Raw genomic sequence first — 19,853 nt, 5'->3', positions numbered from 1 at the left:
ATCTACAGTGAGACAGGTCTGCACTGTGCATCTTACTGTAATCTGTAATTAAGGAAGTAGTGCACTGTCATTTACCATACAATAATATTGCCAGCTGCAACATCTAAACTGGACAAAAATTCTTAAACTTTTTTTCATTTTTATTTAGTTACTGAAACATTTTCTTCCCTCCCCCTGCTACACAAACCTATATTCCATTCCTACTAATTCATAAATAGCAATTCAAAAAATGTCCCAAATTCAGAAACATCTTTAAAAAAAAGCATGTGCCAAGGACAAGTCAACTGAATAATCAGACTTTCCTGTTGCTCAGACATTTAAATTTTTGTTATCAAAGGGATTGGCAAAGGTAATATGAGAAGAGCTAATGTAGCTTTACGTTGTCACGAAATAATTCATTCGTTTGTAAAATTTGCTAGACATAACAGCAAAATGTCTGGGATCAAACTGAAAATTTTGCACTTATGGGGGAAAAACAGAATGTTTTTTCAGGGGAAAAATGCTTCTGGTTCAACATATGCTGCTAACCATGCTCCTAAAATGGCAGAATTCTACATTGTCTTCTCGGCACTATTATCTTTTGAGATATTCGGTCAAATACTGGCTATTGTTTCACAGCTTTTTTACCTCTTCATCAAAACAAACAGGCAACAAAGTCATTTCGCTAGCTAATTAGAGATTCCCCATGACATAAGAGAATTTTAAAGTTAACTAGCTGGCTCTGAGCCAACTTCCTTTCTTGCCTCGGCATAGAAGTTCATCTGGTATATCAGCTTCAAGGAGCAAAGGAAGGTAAGAACTCCAATGCACCTCTGCAGATTCTTGGTTACTAGAATGGCTCCTTTACATTGTAACCAATGCTTTCGATACTACATTTTTCTCCAGGATGAGGAAGTTAGCCTAATATCTAGGGAGCAGCAAAAGTGGCTTGTGGAACAGACTCAGGCATGCTTAACTCTAAAGTAAGCATCCTACTGAGGACTATTTGAATATTAAGATGGAACAACTAAGTATTGAAGTGATAGGAAACAATGCACATTATAATAATGTCTTCAATGAAACAATCACCTACTTTTTGAGTAATACATTTTTATGCAAAGTTTGCACACAATTTTTTAAAATTATATTTATATTCTACCCTATCCAAAAGGCTCAGAGTGGCAAATTATATCTTCTAGTACTATGTATTGCTCTGTATTCTGTGTATGTCCTTGTTTTCAAATGTTTCCCTACTTTAAAGGTGTTTCACTGAGATCTACAAAACCTCTCCAGAAGCCAAGTGGTATTTCTCCTCCAGCAGCATGTGTGGTAAAAAAATAAAAGGGAAACTCTGATATCTGGGGTCAAAACCTAATTCTGACTCTTCAGCTAAGAGCCCCTATGAAATTAAGGGAATGCATGTGTAGGTAAGAGAAGACCAGTAGTAAACTACTAATAGACAAAGAGGAATGGGACAGAAAGAAAAGGGGGAAAAAAACTGGTGAGAGACAACTGGAAGATAAAAGAAGTGGTATAAAAAGGACAAACTAATGAAGAGAAAAAATGGAAGAGCACTGACAAACAGGTTGATAAAGTTGGAGCACAGGAGACTGGCAAAGAAAGGAAGAAAAGGATCTGGAGAAAAAAAATGTGGAGATGACAAAAAAGAAGAAAAAAATTAGAAAGCAAATGTACAAAAATACAGTGGGGTACCTCTGAGACAGAGGGAGATCAGGATCTCCATAGAGATCTAAGAGTTGCAAATTGCTGTGCTGCGACAGAAAAAACAGAGACAGCTTAAAAATTCTTAACAGCGTTGCTCGTGATACTAGTGCCAATGACTCTTGCTTTTCTCCACAAAAGGTTCAGGGCCCATTATGGGGGATGCTGGCACCAGCTCCTACATAGCACCTTCTACTGAGGGCCTTCCAGTGCTCAACTCCTTGGCTCAAGATGGACATAGCCTGGTTGGATGAGGCCCTGGATTGGAAAAGAGCAAATATAGTGCCCATCTTTAAGAAGGGGAAAAAGGAGGATCCAGGGAACTACAGACCAGTTGACCTGACCTCAATACTTGAAAAGATCATGGAGCAGGCCCTCAATAAATTTATTGTGAAGCACCTAAAGAAGAACAACTTGATCAGGAAGAGCCAGCTGGATTCCCGAAAGGCAAGTCGTGCCTGACTAACTGATCTGATGAGGGCAAGGTAAATAAAAACCACGATTTAAAAAAATAAAATTAAATTAAAAACTTAAAAAACCCACAAGAATAAAAAATCAGAATTTTTTAAATTTAAATCAGATTTTTTTTAAAGATTCTTTTTAAAAAATAGACACCTATATAGTTTTAATTTAAGATATGTTAAAGCTCAAAAATATCTTCATAAAATAGGGATTATAACTTCTAATTATATCCTATTTGAGACAATATATTCATGTAACCTTTTTGGAAAAGTTTTATAAATAGGTCACAACAAGCCATGGACTATATTAGGGACCGAATCTTATGGGGTTCCCAAGGGCTCCTCTATAGATTAGTAAAAAGATTAAAGAAAACCGTTCTACCCAATGGGACTCAGTGCTCAGTCTAGAAGATCCCATTAAGCAACTCTGTGATGCTTAGTTTCAGTTCTCACACTGTGGATTTGTCTCTCCAGAGACAACATCCTTGCTAACAGCACTATATGGAAATAAGAGATAACAGACCGGATTACCTACCCATAAGCCCTCTTGTCTCTCTGCAAGTTTGTGTACACACAGTCAAGCCCTTGCCTCCCTCTAGTAGTACAAAGTTTCAAGAAGTGAAATGAACAGAGGATTGTTGGAGGTGGAGCAGATCTGGGCAAGATTGAAGAATCTGAAGATAAATGCAAGGAGGGAGGGACAGTAGAAACAAAAGATAAACATTTTGAGCAGAATATTCCAGAAGTCTTGAGGGATAAGTTTCTGAGTATAGCCTCTCTACTGATTTGAGATCTAGTGAGGGAATAGTACGGTAGAGGGGAAAACCTATAATGGAAGCAGGCTTGCCAGGCTATGAAACCTGAGACCCTGTTTGGGAATATTTTAATGAAGTTCCTCTACTTGTGGGCAAGAGGCACACATACAAAATGCAAACAGTGCAAAGAAATGAAACATCAGCATAAGAAGTGTTCCCTCTCAGGAAGAAGCTGCTTTGAAGATGATGAATGGAACATGTCTGAACATGCAGAATCTCCAGGTTAGTAAACTTTCTTATTTCATACTTCTTTCTTAAGGACTGCCTGTCTTCCCTGTCCATATCTTTTGGGTGGACTTCTGAAGTACTGAAATTCTCATAAAAACGTTTGAGCAAAAAATGTAGTTGGTACTTTATGGAACCATCACATTTTTTTAAGCAGTTATGAGATAAAATAATGGCTGGAATAGGCAGATCTTCCTTTTACAGTTTCACTTCTAAAGTAGTACTGAGTGCAATGAGTAATACTAAATGAGCAGTACTGTAGTGACTGCATTGACTTCTTTTATTCAGGAGGCTCCATTCGTCACATACAGGATTCTGACTATCCATCTTCAACATCATAATCACTGTCTACAGATTCAGAGTTATCTGCAAATGATACTAGTGTTCCAGTCAAACATATATCACATAGTATAACACGTGTAGCTAAAAGAAAAAAAAATCCATCATCCAGAAACAACCATAATTAGGTGGTAATAAGAACCAGCATATGGTTCTTGGTAATTGATGAAGAAGTTGCTTAGTTTATTTATGCAACAAACTCTGTCACAGAGAAGATACAGGGAACAAAACCTGAGGAGCCAAGGGGGACCCTGGGGGCCAGAACGTAACAGGGAAGGCAAGGAGAGAGAGAAAAAAAACAGAGAATCCCTTACCTGTGGCCAGCGCCGTGGCGAGACCGGAAGTGGCAGCAGGACCCATGCGGCTTGTTAGCTGCGTTTTTTTAAAACTGCAGCCAGCTGCGGAGAGGAGCGGGAGGAGCTGGCACGGGAAGATAAAAGGTGGCACGGATGAAGGAGCAGGGGAAGGAAGACTAGAAGGAGAGTCAATAGGGAAGGTATCCTTGGAACCCGAATTAGGGGTAAGAAGGGGCAGGACCACCTCTCACGAGGCAGAAGTTTTGCCTTAGAGGGAATTGAGACAACTGCGTAAACCCATAAGGTGAAACTCAGATTTGGGGGTTGGGTTAGACCCAATACGCCTCCCCAGGAAAGCCCAGAACACCAACAGGCGAGGGTCGGGCCGAGAGACATCAGCAACTCATCAAGGCTGAGTAGCAGGGTGAGGTGTAGGGGAGGTTGGAGCCTCGCGGAAGACCGCTGTCTAGAGATCCCAGACACGTGTGAGCCCCAGTAGTCGGATCCCACCACTGAAGGAACAAAGTCGTGGCAGGTGAGATTGGGGAAGAGACTACCTCAGGGCAGGACGCCTGCGCAGCAAGATCATAGGGATGGAGCAACAGACAGCCCTACGCATCCAAAGCCAAGCAGCATGTGACCGGAAGATCGAAGCCCAACGGGTGCACTCTCCTTCCTGTATAGTTGACAACACATACTTCACTGACACGGTTCAGTCATTTCTACAAGGAGACAGTCCACCAGACAGCAGATATATCTGGCAAATTGCTGGATAAAGCATATGAGAAAGAAACTGAACAGTGTGCAAAAAGTCTACAAAGGAAAAATGTTAACACAGGTCTTGATAGACCAGTGGTAGAGCAATGTCCACCATGATCCAGTGATATGTGCTTATGTGACAAAAGAAGGCACTATCTACCTTACAGAAACAACTGATACATCAGCAAATGCACGTGCAGCAGAATACATGCAAGACGTAGCTGTAAAACCTATAACAAACTGTAAAAAAAAATGTAAATATCTAGTAAACAGCTTTGTCACAGACAATGCTGCAAATGGATCAAAGATGAGAAGAAATCTAGAAGAAAGTAAAAAAAGCCCCAAACTAATAACATATGGCTGCAGTGCTTATTTGATACAACACCTCTTAGCCAAAGACCTCAGTGCTCCAGAAATGAAAGCTAATGTTTTTGAAGTTGCAAAAAATTCTGTAACAACCACTTTGTAGCAGCTGCTCTGAAGAAAGCAGGCAGAACCAAACTCAACTCTCCCACAAGACATGTGGCGGAACTCGATAGTGGACTGTTTTGAGCGATATACTGAGAACCGACCCAATCTGATGACAACTTGTGAACAAAATCACAGCAAAATAGATGGAACTATACGTGCCAAAGTTCTCAACACTGGGCCTAAGAGAAATGTAGAACGTATGCTGACTATCCCAAAGCCTATTTCCACAGCCTTGCACAAAGTGCAGGGAAATCACTGTTTTATTGCTGACGCTGTTGAAATTTGGAAGGAACTTAGTGAGACCTTGAAAAGAGAAATGCACAATGACAGAGTTAAAGTACAGGCATTAAAAAAAACAAATGGATCAAGTACCTTCTCCAGTTCATTTTCTTGCCAATATTCTCAATACTCAGTACCAGAGTCAATCCTTAACAGCGAAAGAAGAGGAGCTGGCTATGATATGGGCATCCAGCAATCATCCTTGAATAATACCAACTATAACAAGTTTCAGGGCTAAGGGTGAACCATTCAAGAAATATGAGTTTTAAAGAAAGCCACACTAGTGACCTGTGGAAGTCACTGAAGCACCTGGATCCAGAGACTATCGAAGTGATAATCCAGCTTTCTCCAGCAGGTGTAGAAAGAATATTTTCTTCCTTTGGACGCATTCATTCTAAATTAAGAAATCACTTGGGAACTGAAAGAGTAGGAAAGCTTGTCTTTTTTTTCCAGTCTATGAATGAACAGGAAGAGGAATCTGAAGACTGAGTTTGCCGCATGACCCAGTACTTTAAGTTTCTCATGCTGACCTGGCTGAAATAATCTACTTTTGTTAAAAAGACATTTCACATTTGTAACTAAAACAGTTAATAATTCAAAAATACAGATGCTTATTTTATTTTGTTAAAATAATTATACATGTTTGTTGTTGAAGAAAAATATCTAAAATACATAAGCTTGTTGTTTTAGTTAAATAAAACAATTTAAAATGTCTGTTGTGTTTTGTGACAGTTGTTGTTGTCCTCCTAATATGTGACAAAAATATACCCCAAATATCCATGATTAATTTAGTGAATTGGAGATAGTTCACCCCCCAGTGACTTCACAACCATCTGCTTCTAATAGCTTTGGTAAATAAAATAACCAGATCATAATTCAGTTTTCTGATGTCACTGAAAAATTAATCAGAATATCAAAATAAATCACTACTTTAAAATGTATAGTGTTTACCTTCTAAAAATGAAACCTCCATCTATCTCTGAGTTGTGAATAATATTTATTAAAGTTATATCAAGCAACAAGAATGCACTTTTTGTAGAAGACAATAATTAAATCGAGGCTTCCTGACCAGTGATTTAAAACAAATCCATCTTGGATGAGGGTAACATTAGGAATGTGGATAGTTTCTGCAGACTAGTTGATGTGCAGTAAAGACCCAAATTCAACGTTAACATACTTATTTGCTCATTTTCCACAGTGTGACATTAGATGAGTAGCCCAGGCATGAAGACCGGAACTGGGAGCTAATGGGGCAGGGTAAGACAAATAGACAGAAGGTAGAAACTGGAACTAGCTGGGTAAGGAGACAAGGAATGGAATAAGATGCTTGAGGTGTGGAGATGGGACTTATTAGAGGAGAAAAATAGAAAGCAAACAGATGAGATAGAAACAAGGATAATGGCAGGGTAACATTTACAGGTAACTGATAGCATCCTCTAGTCTAAAGCATACTCCCCTGCAGAGGGTGGAATAAAATTGAAGATTCCCAACTCTCCCCAAATGTCAGCAAATACCCGTGGAACGTACTGTCAAATTGTCTTGGGTCCTCTCTAGAGCTGGCATAAACAGAGCATGAAATCCAAAACTTCTTTTAGTTAGTTATTCTTTTTGAATAAGGGTGGTGTGGGTCTGTGTGGTGGGTAAATTGTTTCCACCTTGCTAGTGACTTATGTGAATGTCAGTGATACCACATGAACAAATTTCTGTTTTTTTCATTATATAGTTTCTAAAGATCTAGGATATTACATGTATACATACCCTACATTAAAACAAAATTTCTAGCACTTCAAGATTAGGGGTTGCCAGAACTAAAGTTACTTGCACAATCTTAATTCAGTCCCCTGTGTACATGAATCGAGAGAATAAATTTAATTATATTATCACATACCAGTAATATTTTTTCTACAGACACCCTGCTTTATTCAGTGTAAAGGATATTTTTTTCTTTGACAATTAGCCTGGGTTGTACAGTAAACTAAGTTATTGACAAAGTTTCCAGCCTTATTTGTTGCAGCATTTAAAAGATGTGCTGTGATTAACGCTGGGGACTGTAGGAGAAGAAAGACTCTACTGGCTAAGATAGTTGATCACTGCCCTGAAAAATTAGATGCGATTCCTGCCTCTCCCCCAGAACTCCTGTGTGATAGGCTACTCCCTTTCCACAGGCAGTCACTAAGGCTATAAACAGATGCCTCATTTGTTGTGGGACATGTTGTGCCACAATCTGCCCTGCAATAGAGACCCACAACAAAGGATGGTTAAAGACCACACAGTGATGGTTAAAGATGAAACTTCCAAAACCAATGCTAATTTCACTAAACATCTCCTTTTCCTGCCTTGGGGCCTTTTAACAACTCACACCCCCAAGTGGAAGAAGGGGAAGTGGGCCATAGCGAATTATTTTCCCAAGCAGTTCCAGCACCATCCCAAACTGCAGTTCTCCAACCTGAGTGCCCCTAAACCCATTCACAAGGACCTGCCACTTACCAACCCCTGGATCTGTCCTGCCATCGGTCCAAGCTGGGACACAGCTGAGGAACACTGGGTGGTAGTAATATCAGGAAGCTCCAGGTCCTTGCTGTCCAAGCCTGGGTCCACTTCAAAATTTGTGTGTCTTTGGCAGCTGGCCAGTTACAGAAGAACTGACTGCAAGTCCTCAATCTGGCTCATTGCCCAGGTTGCGGTGCTGGCCTGTGGGGGCTGTGTGTCCTCACCTGCAGTTGCTTTGGAGTCCTCGTTACACTCCTGGATGGCAGTGTGGGCTGCCACGTCCCACAACATTTTTAGACCCAACCATGATGTTCACCATGGAGATGCAAGAAAGAATTATTGCACAGTGGGTTCATAGAACCCCATGTGCGCCTGATGTGGTTACTATCCCATGTCTTTGTGAATTGCTGCCTCAGTACCTTACACTTGAAGCGCCACGGGGTCCAGTCACGGTTATGACTCCAGGCTGCCATTTTCTTAGCAATCTGCTGACAGACCATCTTGTTTCAATGGCTTGACCACAGACCCACTGATTCTTGTTTGTACCCTAGATGATATCAACCACCTCCTCCTTGGTTCAGCTGCTGCACTTACTGTGGGACTATAGTGGAGGAAGGGTGGATTGGTATGTGGGGGTACAGTAGTCCTGGATAGACCTGAAGGGTTCTAGAGATTCCAAGCGGGGGAGGAACTTATATTTGCAAGTAGTTAATGAGTCTGATGGGTCCTGGAGGTTCCCAGTAGTTGGTGTTCCCCTGCTGGTTTTGGGAGTGTGGTGATCACAACATAGCTGGCAAATCACCATACAGGGCAGCAAATACCTGAGGGCAGCCACCTAGAGCCTAACACCTCTAGGCAGTAGAGTTCTGCAATCAGTGCCAGAGTGGTTGGACAAAGTTCCAGAGGAACCAGACTTAGGGATAAAGTGGTGCATTGTGGGATGCCTGGAGGACTGCTGGTGCACTAGCCCTATGACAATATTACTGGAAAATTGTACAGACGTCTGTCACGATAATGTGGGACAAACTGTTAGCAAGTCTTCTTGGACAAACACTTTGGAGGATCTGTCACGTGACAAGCGGCAAGGATGCCCATATGCCTGTGCTTTGTCCTTGTAAGGCCTTTGCACTGCAGCCAGACAGCTAGGTCAGCAACACTCAAGCTGAACCTCAGCCTGCTGACTGGTCCTAGTACTGCTTTTATGGAGCTTTTGCAGCACCTGGATGCTGCTGCACAACAAACTGGTTTCAGACATTAAGTCGCTCTAGTCCATGCAACTTCCCTGGTACCTGCTCCCAAATTTCTGCCTGTATACCCAGTCCCTGAACTTCAGAACTCCAATTTTGACCTTGGCTCATGTCTTGACATCTACTTCTGGTAACCCCTCTGTCTCAGCACATGAACCCTAGCTGGTCTTCGGCTTGCCCCCTTACTACAGGTGCTGGTAACACCTCCTGGCTCTAACCACCTGGCATAACACTTTTGTTGACTTGGCAGTTCTGCATTAAAATATTTTCTGCTTGACAAAAATCAACATCTGTTCACAGCTTAATCAAGTAATCTCTATTTAAGTTCAAAGCAAGTCAGGCATTTATGCGCTACATAATGTTAAGTACTTAGAAAATCAACTTCTGGTTGTCTCAAAGAGAGGACCTATCATGTGTAAAGTTTCAAACTAAAGCACCTCAGCCTATCAGCACTGCCACGCATCTCAACTTGCTACCCTGTAGCTAGTCACCCAGGGTGGGCAGGGCATGACAGCACCCAAAATTAAATAGATCTTTTTTCCTTAATTTCTCTATGCTTCAATTCTTCTTCAGTTGAATAGAGATTATATCAGCCCTACCCTTACACATGTTATGAAAATAAATTAATTTGTTTACAAAGCACTCAGATACTGCAATGGTAAAGAAAACAGAATACCTTATGAGAAAAATCAATAATTCTTTCTTCAGTGAAGGGTTTGTACATTGTGCAATATAATGCATGAAACCACAGAACAAATGAACAAATTAAGAGAAAACAAGAAACTCATTAAGTTAGCACCATCCTTCTTCTGGGCATAATCCCTGTTCCAGTCTGTGCATCTTCCCACCTCCACCTTCAACTCCAATTTTATCTCATCATTCCTTCTACTCCTCCCTCCCACCCTTCCCACATCTTGTTTCTGAATCTCCCCGTGCTCCTCAACTTTCTACATATAACTCCTTAATTCTTCTTTTTCTCTACATTTCATACTGCTCTGCTTGGATACCAGCAGAGACTCAGTGAGAGCAAAAAGCAATCTCGCTAAACTTATTTCTGATGCCACAGTGTTTCCTTCTCCTTCTCTCGCTCACAGAGTCAGGAATAGCAAGTATAGTCCCTGCAGTCTTTGGATAGAGCATACTGAAGCCGCTCTGTGGGGATGGTACTTGTACAAACTGATTGGCACACATAAAACATATCCAGATAGAGAATGCTCAGTGCAGACAGTAACCCTGATAGCCTTTAACAAGCCTCTCACGATCGTGAATGAACTGTAATTTTCAGGGGCTTGTAACTTGACCCAAATTTTAATGGGCCCCCAGCTGACCCCTCTGACAGATTTTAGGTCTATTATACAAAGCAAGAACATCCTAGAACTTTTCAACAAAATCTAAGGATCTTACTCAACATGGATACAACAGGAATCCCCCCTTCCCCTTGTGGTAGCAAATGACATCTAAATACAGGTATAAATTACCCATTCAAAAAAACCCATTAAAACAAAATACCATTTGGTCTCCCTCTCTCTCTCCCCACACATGCATGCACATGCACGCACATGCAATTTTACATAGCTAACCCAGAAAGAAGTAATCCATACAGGCAGTAAATCTACCAACAGGTACCCTTTTAAATCATACAGAAATATGGGAAAGGAAAAAATGCTGCTTGGATTTCTTTTGGTTTATGAAGGCTGTTTCTGGAGTCCTGTGCTGGTTACCTAGGAAACCATGGTAGGTTTGAATGGCTCTTGTGTAAGAATTGCGAATACAATTTCTAACAGAAGATTTACCAATAAAATGCACAAATAAAAAGAGATACTAAAAATGTATGGATTTTTTATTAAAACCAAAGTCGAGTTAACATTATGCAGGTTTTATTTCTTTTAAAGGACTACTACTCAATACATTTTAAAGTTACCGTGAAAATGTATTAAAACCATAAAGGAATAGCTTATCTTTATGTGTACACACACTTCCTTAAATGTATATATGCACATAAAATTCACTTGATAGCAAACAAAGCCCTCCTAATAAAATACTGGGATTGACCAAAAGTAATCAAATCTAAACCACAATCAAAATCAAATACAAATCTATTGAATATAGAACAATAAAATATCCTGCTTTACTCTAGATTTATTTTAAAATATATTTTTTTAAATACAATTTATCAAAATAAGATAGAGATATAAATAGGTACAGAGATATAAGATATCTGTGTACATATCTATAAGTGAATTCCTTTAAATTTATTTCCTTAAAAATCCAGAATCAAGATGCGTATAATGATCTTTTTTGTGGGACAAAAAAATTCAAGCAGATGCAGCCCACACACATAACTGTGGAGAGGGCCTTTACACTATTGGATGACTAGAGCAATGGTTATCAACTCAGGGAATTCAATCCAACCCTCCTATGCCAAAACAGATTTTAAAGCGTAGAGATTTAACTGAAAAGAAAAATATGGGTTTTCAGGGATGTACAGCACCATCACCCTGAAATAATCTTTAAAAATAGAAAATGGGGGTCACACTTACCTTTACATTGGGCTTCTTAATAGAAACACCTCTGTACCAGCCTGAAACAGAACAAAATATAATGTATTTAGTTGTGGCATTTCCTTTCTATACAACAAAATAATTTGACTGTAACTAGCAACAGTATATAAATGATGAGATCATCTCTGAAACAGCCTGTGCAGCTTGTACAGATTCTAAACTCTTGCAAGATTTTTACTCTGCAGTACCAATAGGTCATTAAGAATGTGATACTCATGCTTATTCCTATTAGGGATAAAAACAGTTTAGCATTCTAAGACACTTTAAACTTTAAAATACGTGCAATTATTGGCAGCTGTGGTGAGTGCACATATAAGACTTTCCTGAGTTTTTAGGTTTACAAAAAAAAAAAAATCAAAAAGAAAACACATGCATTCAAATACATTTCGACCATTGCCTTTCTGTAGATACTACATACACAGTCTCGAAAGCAAACGTGTAGAAAGGATTTAAATGGTGTAAACAATGTCCCATTATATTTTCTCTGGTATGGGTGCATGGCATTTTAAAGTATTTATGTCAAGCTAAGCTACAAGAATGCCAAAAGATATCATAACTCAGATAAGAGAGTAAGCAAGGGCCCCTGTACTAAAGGACAGGGATTATGCTTGTAGGTGCCCAGGGCTAGGGACAGAAGTTACACATACACCGGTTTAAGTGAACAGAAACTGGTTTAAACCTACAACAGAACAAAAATTCAGTCAGTGCACATAAACCAATTTCAAAATGGCTCAAACTAGTTTAAGATAAGCCTGGTTCAATGTAGTATCAGATTTAACTAATTGGGGTCAAACCAGTTTATGAAACTTCTGTCCCAGACCCCTTCCTGGATCAAGTTAAATCACAGTCCCCCAGCATCCCAGCATGCTTTCGAGCCCTGGGCTGGGCTGTGCTGTCTGCTCCAGAAGGCAGGGTTGGCCCTGCCCCTCTGTCTCCCTAGCTGGAGCAGTGAGAGCTGTCTGACAAGGGAATGGAGGGAGCAAGCCTGGCTGGGGATGCAACTGTGGACTACCTAGCCCTACAGAATGTCTCCCGCTACAATGTCTAAAGGGTTGCAAGAGGAACTAGCTAGTTCCAGTCAGTATTCCAATAATAGCTTGGAGTACAAGACACAAAGGGCTGGATTACATTCCTCACAAATTACATATGCTTCACCGAGAGCCTGATTTCTCTTGCCTTTTACAGAGGAAATTAATTTCACTATGTAATCCAAGCATGCATCAAAAACTGACATAGAAAAAACCAAAACTGACAGCATGTACAACTGAGAATCAGTGTGCACACACAAAGGACAAATGCTGGGCTCAAGCCACTATAAGAAAAGGAAACATCACAGCAGAAAGTTTAATCACCTAGTGAATATGAAATACATCTTTCACCCTTTTATAGCATACTAAATGTATGATTTCTAACACTCCAAATATGTTAAGTTTTTATACAGACACACCAATTAAAAACGTTGTTTACAACTAAATACATTTTTACAGTAGATTGAGTAGTACATCTATTTCCTAGCTACACACACACATACATATACATACATTTTAAATATCTTTTATTTATTTATATACATACACACACAGAGAGAGAGAGAGTTTATGTAGCTAGGAAATAGATGTACTAAACTGACTGTAAAAATGTATTTAGTTGTAAACCAACAGTTTAATTGTTGCATCTACCAATGACTATATACACCTTTCTTTTTTTTTTTTAAAAAAAAAGAAGGGCTTCTGTGGCTTGCTGATTTAAATCATGATTTATATCAACTTGATTTCAATCAATCCACCCTGGAGCTATGTTATGCTTCAACAACATAATCCATACCTTAGGTTAGGATTTCTTTTACACCTACCCTTAATTCTGATTTTCCTGTGCTTGATTTTGGGATAATTACTCTTTTTTAACCCTTAAGTTAAATAACACTGTATTTACTCTAATACAAGATGAGGTTTCTCCACACCCCGCCCCCCCCCGGTTACCATGGGGGAAAAAGGCTCCTTTTCTTATATTTGCATATAAGGAAACCTCACTAAATACATTGTCCGTCTTTGAACTGCTGAATGCAGCACATGATCTGTAATGGAAACCAACTATGAAGCTGATTAAATAAAGCCATCACTGAGCATGACTATAAAACATATAGCTCATATGGGGCAAGTGTGCTGATAGATTTCTATCACAAGGATTGGTTAGTGCAAACCATCTAAGGGCCCACTGAATGCAGTACCCCTCAGTACGTTTTCTCCTAAGTCATGGTGAACCACCACACTGCATATATTTTTACTTTTGCTTTACTCCCACAGGCAAGCTGCACCTCTCTTCCCCATTTCCAATGATTCCTGTTTCTTTACCTGCCTTAAATGCCTGGCAAACATCATGAGAAGGAGCCCAAACAGTTTGTCAAGAATCCCTCTGTTATCCCCTCTCTCAGCCTGGCACATATGATCAGTATGGCCCTGTCCCCCATGAAGTGAAGGCAGACCAGGCTGCCTTATATGCATATAACTTTCTGGAGGATCCCAGGACACATGATAATGACACCTGGTTCCAGTCATGAGTTAGGGACTAATAGACCCATGGAACCTTTGTGGGGAAGGTGGGAAGGGGAGAGGAAGGTATCTGGAGTACACACACACACACACACACACACACACACACACACAGAGCAGTGCTGAGCTACGGGATCACCAATGGCTTGAAATGCTGTTGACTCTGCTATGGCCTAGCCTAATGATCTGTGCGATAAATCATGAGCCTTTGGCTTTCGACTAATATGCAAACACTGATGAAAACCCTCTCTCAGAAAGAGATAGAGGCCGAACAGAGGGAACCATGAAAAACCTCAGAAATGGACCAGGACAAGTGGGTACTGGCAATATGCAAAAGGACCCTGGCATCACCCCACACTGCCTAGAAAAATGAATCCAAATCCCAGAGGGACTCCAGCAAGCTGGGGAAAAACCTGACCCTAAGTCTAAGCAAAAAGGCTAAAAAGCCAAAGAAATGAAAAAGGAAAGGCTACATCTGCACCCCTCACCCCCATTCCCACTGCTTTTATCATGGGAATCTTAATAGCTTTAGTAAATGTGAGAAGCCTGCTAAAGAAAGAGAAATGGGACAAGATACAGCTATGCCTGCAACAGCTACAAGCAGATATTACCTGCCTCCAGGAATGTGGCTTGGCCAGTTCTAAAAACTACGCTTTATTTAAAAAGTGCTGACCACATGGCCACTTCATGTGGTTGGGATCAAATGACAAAAGACCAGTGGGGTTGGCTATTCTGCTGAAAGGGGATAAAGTGAGACCCCATACAGCACAGAGATTATTGCGGGCATGCTATTACAAGCCACCTTTGAAACAGGGTGGGAAATCTGACTTCCTAAATGTTTAATTACCAGCCAATAAGGAAACAAGAAGGCACACCTTCCTGGAAAACGTGATTGTGGCGATGCCCAGTACCCAGCCAATGGTGATAACAGGAGACTTCAACTGGGTCATCGATGTGAGAGACAGAATAAGCCCAGGACTGTGACCTAGAACTCCATCCATTTGCTCCCATTCCAGCTATACCCAGGCCAAATAAAATGGGCAGAGTAGACACAGTACCCAGCTCGCAACTCTCAGGCCCTGTCCTGATATAGCTAGTGTCAATTTTTTGTGTTTTGTCTCACCTTATTCCAAAATTATCTCAGCTCAATAATTGTACAGTTACACAAAAAAGAGGGAGGGTGACAACGCGTAAGCAGAATGTGTAAAATGGTAGTTTTTTAAATAAGTGTTTGAGCATCAATAGTATCCCCATTCCCAAGCATGACCCACTTTCTGGTAATTAGAATTTTCTTTCAGTTTAAAGTTGCAGAGAAACTCATGAAGAATTGCCTCTTATAAGGTTCATTGTTTTCTTGTTCTAATGCGACTAAAGCAAAGAGCTACTCCTAACAAAGACAACCAATGCTTCCACCCACCTGATATTTCTCCTTCTTAATAATGTAAAGGGGTTGACCATTTTCCTGAGGGTGGCTCATCTTCAGTCTCATTGGAAATATTAAAAGGCAATGACTCCATGTAGAAAACAAATAGGAAAAATTCTAAGGTGTGCTTAAAAATCTTATGACCTCTAGCTCTAATATGAATCAATCATAACTCTATGGCTATTTCATGTATTCCCTGTAGGGAAATATAAAATTACAAGTGCCTCAATTATGCATTTCTATATCTTAACCTTTTTTATTGCTTTTACATTTGACATTTACATAGGTATATAACAGCATAGGGAGTAGGGCTGTGCGAAGCTTCAGTCGCTGATTCAATTCAGCAGAGTTTCGGTTCGATTCAGCAGCCAAATCCCTGAATCTGAATAGAATCAGGAGACCTTTTAATCTCTCCAAATCAAATCCAAACCCTCCAAATCTATTCAGAGATATTCGGAAAGATTTGGCAGTTCGGACATAAATACAGCTTTAAATGTTTTTTTTCTACATACCTTAACGTACCAGGCAGGTCGTGAATGGTGCAATGCTGGGGTGGATGGAGCGTCCCACAGAAGCATTGGGGGGGGGGGGGGGGCTTTCCCAGCACACATCAGCAGACCCAGAAAGTGGACCAGAAGCACTTCTGGGTCCACTGGGAAGCATGCTGCCCCCCCCACGCAACTGGTGCCTCCTGGGTCTGGGGGAGCACCTGGGCTCCCACTGCAGCTGATCACCGAGCCAAGGGGGCCTCCCTGAGGGACTCGGAATTGGACCAGAACTACTTCCTGTCCACTTCCGGGTTCACCACTGAGCATGCAGGCTCATGTGGGACTCTTCATCTGCCCCAGCCTCGCAGCATTTACGAGCTATGCCTGGTACCTCAAGGTGTGTAGAAAAAACATTTAAAGCTGTGTCTATGGCCGAATCACTGATTCTCTGAATCAGCATCAAATCTTCAGATTTGGATTCAGCTGAATTGAATTGAGGACAGTGATCCAAATCAACAAATCAAATCACTGTCCCTGATTCAGGCTGAATCTAAATCCGAATCGAATAGGGCACATTTTGCACACCCCTAATAGGGAGTACCAGGAACTTACAACAGTCATATCTCCATCTTCTTGGCCATGCAACTATTTGACATGGTTCTTAAATACTGGCCTGCAATCCAACATCTAACTCATTTGTATGGCTCCTAATAGCTAAAGTTTTGACCATGGTAGCCACAAACCAGACAACTACTTCAAATGACAGGCTAAACTAGGGCTGTCCAATTCTGATTATCTGGGGGCTGCATCCTGCAGAGGCCACCCACCCCCTACATGGGATGCCTGGGCTATGGCAAACAGCTCTGCCCCATCCCCAGGGCCAGGGACACGGAAACAGGAAGGTGAAGCCAGAGGAGGGAGGGGAAGGGAAGCTCAGACACTCTAATAGGAGTGGGCATCTATACACAAGCAGAGAGGCTGCATCAGAGCAGACTCAGATAATTGAGTCTGCTGCAGCACAGGAATTAGCACTCTCGAGTGTCATGTGCATCAGCATCCCCATACTGAAAAATGGCAGTAGGAGCGCTTTAAACAGAGCTCATTTGACGAGCCCCAATTCTGACAATTTTTTGTTGGGACTTCAACATGCAGGTAAGTAAAGGATGGTAATGCTTAGCTTCATGTTTTAGGCCTATACAGAATAGGTAGTGCCAGTATAAATAGTTAATTGCTTCTTATTCTATAAGCCGGCATCCACGTGCCATGTTCTGAACACCAAGGAAGAAAGATGCATTTTAAAAGCATTCAAGAGTTTACCAAATGTACCCTATAATCAATTACATCATTGTAATCCAAGTATCAGACTGTAACTGAGTAACTACAAAATTTACTTTCTTCCTCCCCAACAGAACACAAGAACTGCCATTAACCAGGTCAGACCATAGGTCCACCTCACTCAGTCTCCCATATCACATAGTGGCAGAGAGGGGATGCTGAAGGAAAGAGTGAACATGGCAGGACCAGGGGTTTTCCCCTGTTCCTCTCCTGCTTGCAGTCTCCAGCCTTTAAAGTCTAGGAGGTTCCAGTTCAGAGGTTGTACCCCTAACTCTCATGTTCAACAGCTACTGATGCAACTTTCTTCCAAGAACGTGTCCAACCCCTTGCAGGATCTGGTTAAACTGTCAGCTTCTACATCCTGTGGCAACAAGTTCCACACTTTAATTACAAGCTATGTGAAAACATTTCCTTTTGTTAGTTTTAAATTAACTACCTACTATTTCCATTTTATGATCCCGAATTCTTGTATTGAGAAAGATAAATAAATCACCATTTAATTTTTCTTCACCACTTAATATTTTGTAAGCCCTTATTATGTCCCTCTAAGGAACCTGTTCAGAGCTTTTATGTTTTTTCAAAATAACTGCCTGTGATTCAAGGAGTATATCAAATAATGCCCTTAAAAACCTGGACTTTATTTAATCAAACTGATTTTCCAAGCATTTCCTTTTTTTGTTACTTATTACTTATTGCTGTTAATTGCTCTGGGATATTCCTTGTGTTGAAAGTGGTAGCTCTTTCCATCTCTACCTTCATTACTGTATTAATAAGTTAAAGAAAACGATTTTACACCTGAATGTACAATGTACTAGTAATATTTCATTTATAAATAATTCATTTATAATTTTTTCATGCATTTCTCATTCTATTGTTAATTTCCTAGCACAAATTTAAATAAAATTATTTTAATCAGTTGTATGAAAAGGATTAGGCTTTTTAATCTAATTACTTTAAAAGACAAGTGTCCTTCTTTGCTGATGCATGAATCATTGCTTAACCAAAAGAGTAAAAAAAATATTTATCTGTTACTGCTAGTGCACTCAATTAGTGCAACAGAAGAAATTATTTCCTGAAAAAAATTACTAATCCTGAGAGTAAAAGGTAATGCCATTTGTTTTTATAGTCTGTCTGAGACTTGAGTTTATTTTGTTGGTTCAAAATCAGAATCATCGTAACCTGGCTGGAGAGCCAAGTATGCCCAACAGATATTAAAAAACAAAAGAAAACAAAACAAACAAACAAACAAACCTGCATCTACAATCTTAAATGCAGCCAATGTCCCAAGTCAAACAAAATGGTCAGAAAGAGAGCAAGCATGGAAGCATTTGAGACCACACATAGCATAAAAAGGCAAGGAAAGAATACACACAGGTTGTCATCCTGCATACTACTTGACAGCAAAAGCATGCCTGAACTATTTGGATTTGCAGAAGTCACCTGACAACTTACACAGCAGATAATACAAAAACAACGCAGTCCTGAATAGGTCATTCAAATTATGACATCTAATTCAGAAAGAACAACGTGCAGTAAGGGAAATTCAGAAGTTATGGTTGAATGTTAACATTTGCATCAGGCAATGCTGTATCTTGTCCCCTACCTTGCTTGCAAATGTTACTAATTAAGTTTTAAATAACCTGTCAGTGGAAAAGGGAGCACTGTAAGTATAGATGAAGAGTTTGAAGACCTTAAGTTTTACAAATGGTATTTGTCTCAAATCAAGTGAAAACATGCAAGAAAGTTTGTCTTGCAAGGTCTGCTAATATCGGCTTATTAATACATCAAAAGGTAAGATGTAAAAAATAATTTAACAACTAATAACTTTATCTACATTAAAGGTGAAGTCTTGAAAACTGTTAATAAATGTACAAATCTAGGCAGCATCATTTGTGATACTGGGAACTGTATATTTGATATACAAATCACAATAGGTAAAGCAAGTTCTGCGTTTCAAAAAGCTAATATAAGATGGAAATCCAATGCAATTAGCAAGAACACCAAGCATAAGATTTTTAAATGAACCAAAAACAAGGAAAAATAATTAACCAGCTGAAATCAAACTGAACAATTTTAGTGCAGCAGTCCGTGAACAATTGAAGCAAAACAGACTGGCAAAATAAGGTAAAGAAGCACTCCTAGAACAGGCATGACTACTAGGGCTGTGTGAAGCTTCAGTCACTGATTTGATTCGGAGGAGATTCAGCCCAATTTGGTGGCTGAATCTCCAAATCCAAATCGAATCAGAAGACCCATTAATCTCTCTGAATCAAATTGGAAGCCTCCGATTCAATTCAGAGAGATTTGACAACTCCGACAGACACAGCTTTATATACGTTTTTTCTACATACCTCAAGATACCAGTCTGCTCATGAACACTGAGATTCTGGGGAGGATGAAGCATCCTATGGGAG

General features: G+C 40.2%; 1 protein-coding gene across 1 annotated transcript in view; it reads right to left on the bottom strand.

The window, feature by feature from the left end:
• Positions 1-19,853, bottom strand: part of DOCK3 (dedicator of cytokinesis 3) — a 551,204-nt gene that overhangs the window by 505,595 nt on the left and 25,756 nt on the right. The window contains exon 3 of the mRNA XM_019547385.1: positions 11,624-11,664. Within this exon, the coding sequence (XP_019402930.1) occupies positions 11,624-11,664 (41 nt within the window). The remainder of the gene's footprint in view (positions 1-11,623; positions 11,665-19,853) is intronic.

Source organism: Crocodylus porosus, unplaced genomic scaffold (assembly GCF_001723895.1).
Source record: "Crocodylus porosus isolate Cpor-Errol unplaced genomic scaffold, CroPor_comp1, whole genome shotgun sequence".
NCBI lineage: Eukaryota > Metazoa > Chordata > Crocodylia > Crocodylidae > Crocodylus > Crocodylus porosus.
This window is presented reverse-complemented; position numbering and strand designations above follow the sequence as displayed.